Genomic DNA, 10,709 nt, shown 5'->3' with positions numbered 1-10,709 from the left:
TATAAAGTCACGTTCTTTCTTAGTTTCGGTTACGCGCGGCGATCGTTTGGTCGATTCTTACGGATTGTTACATGGTTTGGTTATGGAAGAAAACTATGGAACAAGAAGGTATAACATGTATGCAAAGCTACTACAATACATGCTTTGAGATAGAAAAGAATTATACCTCCAAAATGGTTGAAAATGGTGGAAGAAAAACAACGAATGGTGGCTTCAAAGCTTCCTCCTTCTTCCCGTCGGCTTCCTCTCGGCGCCTCTCCTTCTTCTCTCTTCTTCTCTTTTTTTTTTTTTTGCCAAATGAAAGTGGTGTGTGGTGCTAGAGGGGTTTGAGGAGGGTGTAGGTGTTGATGAGGGGAGTGGAGAGGTGGAGAAAACCGTTCGGTCATGGGGGGGTGAAAAACCGTCGGTCATGGAGAAAGAAGAAGGAGAAGGGTTCTTGGGCTTGCTCCCTTTTTTGGAAAAGAATGGACTCCCACTTTAATTAGATTGGTTTGGGCTCATTTAGTTGAAAGCCCAAGTTTGTAAAATTCTTTATCAATGGGTTGGATTTCTTTAAATAATTAGGGTCCAAACCATTTTGTAGATAGACAATTGGACTCTAATTAAATTTGCAAAGCCCAATATAAATTCATACTTTATATTTTCGTATTTTCCTTCGATAATTAAAATTCACAAAACTTTATTAACTTTCGTTATCTTGTTCTTCACAAAATTAAAGAACGTCTAACGTCACAACTTATATTTGGTGTTGTTCCAAATATAATTTCTTCGACCGTTCCTCGATTTACGTGTGTCGTCTTCCATAAAAAAAAAATATCCATCTCCACGTATTTCATCCTTCTTGCCAAAAATAGCAACTTCATCGTCATTCTTTCAACGAGTCCTTCAAACACGTCTCCAAGAAAACTCTATTATTTAACTAAAAGAGACGTCGTTACTTCACGACATATTTTAATTAGTACTTAAAAAGTACGGGCGTTACAGTCTTGTTGTGTACACATTTTTAATTTATGTTCAGTTGTTCACATATTGGATATATGCGCGCAATCTTAATTAATCTTGCAAACTGTTTATACAAGACTGCTTAAATTTAAGTCCTTCAAAATTAATTAACATAACTGGTTCGATTTAATTTGGGGCTACGAACTTAGTTCCAATAGTGTAAACTAGAAGTTCACAATAGCATAATTTTCTCTCCACTATCGATCCTTCTCTCTAAGCTCGACGAAAATCCTAGTTCTACATTCCAATGATCAAGTAATTATTAACAATTCTTGGTGTAGTAGTATTTACAAATTAATATAATTGAGTTTTTGGACGGTCATGCTTCCTATATAAGGGAGGAAATTACAAATACGAACTCGGCACTTCAATAATGTCTAAGCTCCTTGTCGCTAGGACAAATGCTCTGGACAAAATAATAATCATGTTTCTTTTGGACTTATTTTCCTCTGTTATATTGCCATAGGGCGCGCCTTAGGGCGCCCCAGTGCTAATGGTCTAAGGTGTACAAGATTTAAACCTTAGACGTAAACCTTCAATTGAAACTACATAGATGTGGATTGATATCATTGATTAAATATATGAAATTTCACCCATATGTTAAAAATGTGATACATGTAACTTATTTTATACTAAATCCAGGCAAAACGGGCAAAATGACGAGATACATACGCCACGCATGACGCAATTTTATTTATTTAAGGCGTGGCTGCATGTATTATAAACTGAGCTAGCACAAGTAGCGATATACAGTGAGGAACGCCATATAGGATTAATTTTCATTATATCCTTCTCATTTGCTCTGTATTTTGTCTTCTTGTACACACATTTTTTATTCATGTTCACACATTATATATATGCAATCTTAATTAATCTTGCAAACCGTTTATAATTATATTATGAGATAAGCCCTTCACAATTGATTAATATATACAACAACTGGTTTGATTTAATTTGTGGTTACCAACTAATTAGTTCCGATATTGTAATTATTAATCAGTCACCAACTTAGTTCTAATAATATTAAGCCAAATATCACATTTCACAAGTTCTCCCTCATTTTTATTTTTATTTTTCCAGTGGTTTATATCCTTTCCTCATTTTAAAATGGCATAATTATCTCTCTCCACTGTCATTCTTGGTATATATCATTTGCCTAGTTCTGTATCACTACTATCTCCATGAGCAAATAATAATTACCAATTCTTAGTATGTACAGTAAGTATTTATGAATATTGGGATTTTGGACGGTCTAATGTAAATCGTGCTTCTTTTAGATGTAAAATCTTCAGTCATATTTTCATATTCTTGAAGATTGAATTTGGACGGTATAATGTAAATCATGCTCTATTGGACTTATTTTTCTCTACTTATATTTCCATATTTCATAATCTACATGTAGAGGTATATTATATATCATACGAATTCATTATATAAAATTGGTATTATAAATATACACAGTACATAGTTGTATGTAACAACATACACAACTCTAACTAATAATAATATTATCATTAATTATATACTAATGTACAGAAAAGAGTAACTTGTTAGATGGTCATTGACTCATTGACATGGGCATCATTTGGCGTTTTCAAACACAGTGTTTTCCGAGTTGAAAGTCAACCCAAGACTGCCATTATCTTTTACGGATTATATACTGTTGAAACATAATATGGGTATTTTTCTAATTCATCGTCAAACCAAACGTTCAGACCCATTAATCTCTCTCTATATATATCCAAGTAATAAATCCATTCTCATCACTCTTAACCTTAATATTACTGTACAATTTTCAAATCTAACAAAAACTCGTACCATACATTCATAAAAAGGAGTAAATGGCAACATTAATATTGAACTCATCGCCATCGCTGATCTCACTAAAGCACAGAGATATCGTCAAGGCCGCCATCAACATCCCGCAGCGGGTCGGCAGAATCCAGATTCCAGGGCTCCGAACGGGAGGAGCATTCCCGGAGCAAATGGAGAAGCCTATGCAAATCAACACCGCCGTCGTCAAAAACGAAATCTCCGATCCAACGGTTGTGGCAAAGCTCTACGTGATCATGGAAGCCGTCGCCGATCGAGTCGAGATGCACAGGAACGTCGGGCAGCAGCGCGACAACTGGAATAGCCTTCTTTTGACATCGATCAACTCCATGACTCTGGCCGCCGCCGCGATGGCCGGGATCGCCGCCGCCGCCGGGAGCAGCGGCGCGGCGCTGAAGATCTCGTCGACGGTGTTGTACGTTGCAGCGACTGGTATGCTGTCGGTGATGAATAAGATCCAGCCTTCTCAGCTGGCGGAGGAGCAGAGAAACGGCGCCAGGCTGTTCAAGCAGCTTCAAAATCAGATCCAGACCGTTATTTCAGTCGGAAATCCGACGGCTGCGGATGTTAAGGAGATGATGGAGAGAGTTCTGGCTCTGGATAAGGCGTTCCCGCTGCCTCTCCTGGGGGCGATGCTGGAGAAGTTTCCGGCGGCGGTGGAGCCGGCGGTGTCGTGGCCGGAGCGGAGGAGGCGGCAGGCGAGGGGAAGCGCGGGCGGGTACAACGGGTGGAGCGGGAAGTTGGAGAAGGAGATGAGGGAAGTGATTCGGGTTGTGAGAGCGAAAGACAAGCAGGATTATTTGAGATTGGGAGAGAAGGCGCTCAAGCTCAACAAAATTCTTGCGGTTAGCGGGCCCGTGCTGTCGGGGCTGGCGGCGTTAGGGAGCGCGGTAGCGGGGGACGACTGCGGGTGGGGGTCGGCTGTGGCGGTCGTGGGAGGGGCGGTGGCGAGTGTGGTGAACGCGGTGGAGCACGGGGGGCAGGTGGGGATGGTGTTCGAGATGTACCGGAGTAATGCCGGATTCTTTGAGATGATGGAGGAATCGATAGAGTCGAATTTGAAGGAAGGGGATTTGGAGAGGAGGGAGAATGGGGAGGTGTTTGAGATGAAGGTGGCGTTGCAGCTGGGAAGGAGCTTGTCGCAGCTTAGAGATCTTGCGGCGGCGGACGGCGGTGATGAGTTTGCAAGCAAGCTTTTCTGATCATGCATTAATTAATTAATTACTCTTAATTTTTGTGTAGTATATAAGTGTCGTTTAGTTAAATACTTACCTCCACTAAACTTAGTGGCATGTGTAGAATAGACAACCGCTGACAAATTCATTGATTCATTTCAAATAATTAGGCTATTTTTTATGAAGTTGATCACTAATTCCACGTGGAATTTTTTTTTAGTTTGTTATTTAAAGCGTAGTATTTCATAGTGCATAATTTGTGGCTAAAACTATGGTTTACGTTACAAAATAATGAGATTATACACAATGGATTTGCTATAACTAAAGTCAAATTCTACTCCACGGCCTTATATGTTAGAAAAACAAATTGAACAAAACTTGGTAAGTGTTGACAAAAATTTGTGGAATGGAAGGGATTCTATTTTTATTTTTTTTCATCCCGATAAACAATGTCTATAGATCGATTGGAGCATGTCCAACTTCTCGTCTCGGCATTGGAAGCTTGCGGATGACGGGAAGAAAATGGGGGCCGGGGAGGCTATAAAACACTATAGAATGAGGTTATATAAGTACTTTACTAAATAGACACACCCTTATTGTATTTTTATTTGTCGTTAGGATTAAATTGCATATTTTTAAATTTGCCTCATCTGAAGGATAGGTGCTAACTCAATTTTATTAGTGTTATTTTAAAGAATTGTAATGGGAAAATTAAGGGGTGGATTTAATATTAACTTGCGTAAGATGCCCAGAATTGTAACTCAATTGGACTCAAATATACGTAGGCCTATTTTTCGTATCTAAATAATTGGACCTGCAACCCATGGATTTAGACCCTCATAAGGCCTTTCAGTTTTAGGTTGTTTCCAATTATAAAAAGGAATGACAAGTGGATCTGGTCAATCACTTTACTTTTTTGTCAACAAAATCTAAAACTGAAATACTCCTTTCTTCCTATTTTAAGCGACATATTTTCCTTTTGAGATGGATCTGGTCAATCACTTTATTTTTTTTCAACAAAATCTAGAACTGGAATATTCATTTCTTTCCATTTTAAGTGTCATATTTTCTTTTTTAGAATATCTCATATGACATATTTCTAACAATATAAATATATTTCTTCTACTTTTTTCATTTTTCTTACTTTATTTTTTTCACTTACTCACAAAATAACATTATATAAAATCTCGTGTCGAATAAGAAGTGCTTCACTTAGAGTAGGACGGATGGGAGTATATTTCTCTTCTAACTTTAGCAATGTCAACCAACATTTAATAACCAATTAAAACACCAAATGTCGGCAAATATGATTATTGATTTCGAGTTGTAATAAAAATCAAGGGTGACACTAATTTGCTACAAACTGAAATGCGAGGACATTAAAATGTCTCGGCGATCGGTTTAAAATTGCAATTTATTAAATAATAAGTCGAAGTTTTGTGCGGTGGTCGAATAATAGTTTTTATAAGAAATAATAGTAATAGTTTGATTGATGAAATAATTATCTACAATTAAGTCGGATAAATTCTCAAACTCCATAATTAATGGACTCCAAATCAAAACGCAACATGCAAACCATCTGATCTGCCAGTTAGGATTAAATTTTAATTTTCTTAAGCCAGTTAGGATTAGTTAGCCACTAAATTCTACGGTCGTAATTAGTAGCAAAAAGTAGTTGTCCGATAAACAGAAGAAGCTCAATTTCTTGTAAATTGAATACCAGAAAATTAGCTGTTTATCTTTCTAGATCTAATTCTCCTTCTTCTGCTATGCTCTAAGACGAATTAAATATAGATAGTATTAGTAGTTGTCTGCTGAAGATAAGATTTACAACTACTATAGACGAAACCAATTAATGACAATTATGAGAATTAAAACCTATTTTAACAAAAGAAAGAGACACAAAATACAGGAACTCAGTAATAATAATCTCCGTAATGCTGATCGAAATAATATCAGCTATATATGCGCAGCACGCTTTTCGTTTTTGGTGATACTTCAATATAATCTTGTGAGGGGAAGGAAGCATGTAATAAAATTACTATAACAAACTTTTTAATAACTCTACTTCGAGTTCCAGCATATTTATCCTAAGAAAAAGTACAACGACCAAACTAATTTTCTCAATTTTTTTATTAAGAATATGGTTTATTAAATAAAAAGGCAGGGTATTGTAATCACAATAATATTGGTAGGAAAATTCAATTTTAACAAGTAGGAGTAGTAGTTTGAGAAATGATCAAATCCACTTTTTAAAATTATAATATGTGATATACTATAAGGATTGTATTCAAATATGAATAATTATGCAATGCGCATAACTAAGATTAAATCTCAACCCATTGGATTAGAAAATTATATAGTAAATTTAATGTTATATTGATGCATATTTTCGAATTTATAATGATACCTTTGGTTTCGAAAGACAACATATTTTATTATCAGATTAGATGACCAAATGTTGCTATATTTCACTGATTATTGAATGATGTTTATTTACATAATACGCTTGCCATTATATAGACGTGTAGTGTGTGTTTACATAATACTCATCTTCCTAAAATATTGGATATCTCAGTCTTCCTTGTTACTATTTGATAGTATGTCATTGCTTGTATATAAGTAAAACCGGTGAATCATAATCATGCGACGTTAATTAGCTCATATAATCACAAGCATGAAAAAAATCTAATGAGTAAGCAATCAATATAAAGTCTGTAAAATTATAATTATAAGAAATTAATAATCCAATCCCCATTAATGACGGCACGTCGGCAACGCGGAGGATGAATTTGCAAATAAAAAGAATCAAAGCCCTAATTCCCAAAAAAACATTCATTTCAAAATTATGAATCCTCTGATTAAAATAAAACCCCATTCTTCCATCTCTGATCTCTTTCTTCAATCCCATGCCATAAATTAACACTTTGTCGAGCTGCTGAAAACTGAAAAACTAGAAGCAGCAGCAGCAGCAGCAGCAGAAGGCACCGAGTGAAGAGAAAGAAGATGATCCAGTTGCTTTTCAGCCTAGTATTCACTGAGATGGCGCTGATCGTGGCGTTCGTCTTCAAAACTCCTCTCAGGAAGCTCGTCATAATGGGGCTGGACCGCCTCAAGCGCGGCCGCGGCCCAATCGTCGTCAAGACCATCGCCGGGACTCTCTTCCTGCTCATGGTTTCCACCGTCTACAATGTGGTCGCCATCCAGAGACGTTGCATCCTAGATGGCGCTGAAGTTAATCCCACCGATCAGGTCATCCTCGCCAAGCACCTTCTTCAAGCTTCTCTCATGGGTGAGAATTCCTCAAATTGAATCCTTCTGTTTCTCGCCATTTCTCAATAGCGAACGCTATATTTTTATTTTGATTGTGAGTCTTAACTTTGCGGCATCGACTCATATGTCGATTGCATCATATAGGAAAAAGAGGAGAGCATTACTAATTCAATTTTTTGTTTTATATATATATACTGCTTGAACTGGTTTTCATGTTTCAGTAGATTTCCATGGTTGCGTTTAATCTGGAGATTTGTTCATGAACCTATGTTGTGTCTTTGGATGCCATGAAATCACTCTTTTTAGTGATGGTATACATAACAATTATTCCGTGGGGCATCCTTCAAAATTTTTTTCAAGGTTTGGAAGTAGTATAAGGTTGGGAATTTTATAGATCTCTTCTAAGTGGGGGTTTTCTTTGTTTGATTAAGACGGAGTACGGATATGAATTTTTCTTGAGGAAATATAGTATCTGGCCTTTCGGTGCTACGTAATGCTATAGTTGGTTGGACCTTTATGGAAAATATCATGCAATAGAAGTTTAACTTGAAGGCTATTAAATCTAAATTGGTATATTGTTTCATTTACTTACTGTAATCTGGTCCGTTAGAGCAATGGTAGATGGCCAGCATGAATCAAGTGCATGGATTGGGGGTACTAGGTGCAATGTTGTATCGCTAATAAACTTATTATTATGGTTAGGATCTTCGATTTTCATTAATGTGGTCTTTGATCACAAGTTTATGTCACCAACCTGCTTATTTATTCACTGGAAGTCGATATTATAAGATTAAAACCATCTGTTGTGGAAAAAGAGTGGTATGAAGATATTGTTTGCAGCATACTTAGTTCGTTTGTAGTAAGTGTGCAGCAATAGGAGGAGCTACGAATAAATAGTTCTCCGACCTTAGCAAAGTACTTCAGTCTTCTGATCTTGAAACTGAATGCTTTAATCCAAGCATAATTGTATCAATCTGATCATATCTAGTTAATCTAAAGGAACTGCAGGTGGACCTTTTCATTGGTATGCTCATCATTAATTTTTCATCACCCATCATTAATGTATTGTTACTACTAAAGGACCCAAAATACAAATGAGACGATAGATAAAGTTTATATTCTGAAACTCACTTCTTCATTGGTTTCATCAGTTTCGAAGCATTCAATATTGCCAAATATTTAGTACTACTTGTGAAATAGGGATTATACACATAAATTTTGGAAAACTGTAGTAGTATAATGTTGATGTTCTTAGTTTTTGGAAAGTTCTGATGATTCTTGGCTAATCGCTGTGCAGGGACCAGAATATAAAGAATGATGAACCTTACCTTCTTTAAGCTTACCCTGCCATTTCAATTCTCTTTTACTCGAATGCTAACATCAATACATGCTCCATGTTATTTTGGAATGGTTTCTTTACTTTTTGCTTTAAGCATACTTTCTTAACTGTCTAACACATGCTATTACCTAGTTAGATATTTTAATGCACAAGTCAGAAGTGTACCCATGCTGTGCTTAAGAACAGAAAAGGACGTTGCATGTTGCGGAATTTCTCTACTTTTTTAAGATTTGAATTTATATAATTTCCGGTGCAGGATTCTCCCTATTCCTTGCCCTGATGCTAGACAGGCTGCATCACTATATCCGAGAACTGCGTATAAGGAGGAAGAGCTCTGAAGCAGTGAAAAAACAAAACCGAATTTTTGATGATAACAGGGCTCCAGCACCTGAGGAAATCAAAGTATTGGAAGACGAGATGAGTAAACTGCGTGGGATGGTAAGTAGGCTGGAGAAACAGCTTCAAGAAAAGAGTAAAGAAGCAGGTTGGCTGGAGAAACAGCTTCAAGAAAACAGTAAAGAACCAGGCAGTGCGGAAGCCAATGCAATGGCCTTGAAGAAGCAATCGGAAGGCTTTCTTCTTGAATATGACCGCTTGCTTGAAGAAAACCAAAACCTTCGAAGCCAACTGCGATCTCTAGATCGAAAATTTTCCTTTGCTGATGGTAAAAAAGTAATGTAATGCATCATTCTATGTAGTGTGGTTTTCTTTTATGGCTTTCTGCCACGCCCTTATGTTGTTATATCATAGGTTTTCAGGATATTCCTCCATCTTCAAAGAAAAGGAGTTTCCAGTAGAAAGAGGATCCATTTTTTTTCCCACCTTATCGTTTAGTGATCTCTACAAAGAACAAATACCTAAAAGTGATAAAAGTTTGATTGAGATCCTCTTTTTACAATCAATCCTTTTGTCTTGTACTAATAAATAACTGTCTCCAAATATACAAAGGAATGCATGCACATGTTGGAGGACATGTATTTTACTTAACTAAAGTAGTGTTGCACAGAATGGGGGTAATTACTACATCCTTTCCTTGTTAATTGAGTCGTTTATTTTCGGCATAGAGTTTAAGAATAATGTTTTAAATAAATGGTGAAATAAAATAAGAGAGAATAAAATAAGAGAGTTAAAAAGAGAATAAAGTAAAAAGATAGTTTTTGGCAAAAATAGAAATGACTCAATTATCTTGGAACCTTCCAAAATAGAAAAAATGACTCAATTAACATGAATGGAGAGAGTAATTACTCCGTCCGTCATTAATCTTCCTAATTTGTTATTTTCGTCCGTCTTGAATAATTGTCCAATTTTCTTTTTATTACTATAAAACTAGTGCTATTATATATAACTTTTTCCATCCACTTTTCATTATATTTTTTAAAACCTGAGTCAAGTCAAACTAAGGCAATTATTGGGACATAGAAGGAATACTAGTTTTGAAGTCCTAAAAAAGACCACCTAATTTGTGGGGTTGTGGAGTGGATGTACCCATATTGTTGGACCAGAAAATAATCAATGGGCTATGCCTATCATGTGAGAGCATGGGTGCTTTCATTTCGACTTAGGATAACTCGGAATCCTGATTATGTACTACATCTAAAGACAATCTTGGAATGTCCCATTCTTGAGGTACTGATGTGGAATGTTCTAGAAAAGTACAGTAATTTATTTGCCACCAAAAGTCTGTGTGCTCAATTTCCTTTCGGTGTGAGAATGAGATAATGCTTGGTATTATTGATAGGATAATTTTGAGAATTTTAATAAGTAGACGTTTAGTGCATAACTTTGATATATATATTTGAATAGGGTAGTGATAAAATGCAAACTCATATATACAAACTTCAAACTTTTCAATACTACAGTGTCAACACAGTATAAAATTTTAAGATTTTGATGTCTGCACAATTTCAACACAATGTCAACACGGTGTCAACCGTTGACTGTATTGATATTTTATGTTGCTAATATTTTATAATCTGTTGACATTTTTTAACCGTTCAGATCATAGTTTGGAGTTTGTACAATACTTAGAGATTGCATTTGGTTACACTCCTATTTGAATATGTGTTCAAAACAGAGAAGGGTTTGAG

General features: G+C 36.2%; 2 protein-coding genes across 2 annotated transcripts; both read left to right on the top strand.

Moving 5' to 3' along the window:
- Positions 1 to 2,796: 2,796 nt before the first annotated feature.
- Positions 2,797 to 4,100, top strand: LOC121741248 (probable F-box protein At4g22030). The gene has a single exon (XM_042133958.1). It carries the CDS (start codon positions 2,844 to 2,846, stop codon positions 4,035 to 4,037), a length of 1,194 nt encoding a protein of 397 aa, XP_041989892.1. The 5' UTR covers positions 2,797 to 2,843; the 3' UTR covers positions 4,038 to 4,100.
- Positions 4,101 to 6,838: 2,738 nt separating this feature from the next.
- LOC121742684 (B-cell receptor-associated protein 31-like) lies at positions 6,839 to 9,565 on the top strand. Its single transcript, XM_042135906.1, has 2 exons — positions 6,839 to 7,302; positions 8,879 to 9,565. The coding sequence occupies exons 1-2, from the start codon at positions 7,017 to 7,019 to the stop codon at positions 9,301 to 9,303; spliced, it is 711 nt and encodes a 236-aa protein (XP_041991840.1). The 5' UTR covers positions 6,839 to 7,016; the 3' UTR covers positions 9,304 to 9,565.
- The last annotated feature ends 1,144 nt before the right edge of the window (positions 9,566 to 10,709 follow it).

The sequence above is a fragment of the Salvia splendens genome, chromosome 7, assembly GCF_004379255.2.
Source record: "Salvia splendens isolate huo1 chromosome 7, SspV2, whole genome shotgun sequence".
In the NCBI taxonomy this organism is placed as follows: Eukaryota; Viridiplantae; Streptophyta; class Magnoliopsida; order Lamiales; family Lamiaceae; genus Salvia; species Salvia splendens.
Note: the sequence above shows the minus strand (reverse complement) of the source record. Positions and strands in the feature narration are given on the sequence as shown.

Excerpts from the sequence above, each read along its gene's own strand:
- LOC121741248 (XM_042133958.1), top strand. The coding sequence starts at position 2,844 with ATGGCAACATTAATATTGAACTCATCGCCATCGCTGATCTCACTAAAG.
- LOC121742684 (XM_042135906.1), top strand. The coding sequence starts at position 7,017 with ATGATCCAGTTGCTTTTCAGCCTAGTATTCACTGAGATGGCGCTGATC. Across the intron at positions 7,303-8,878 it reads TCTTCAAGCTTCTCTCATGG|GATTCTCCCTATTCCTTGCC; the intron begins GTGAGAATTCCT and ends TTTCCGGTGCAG.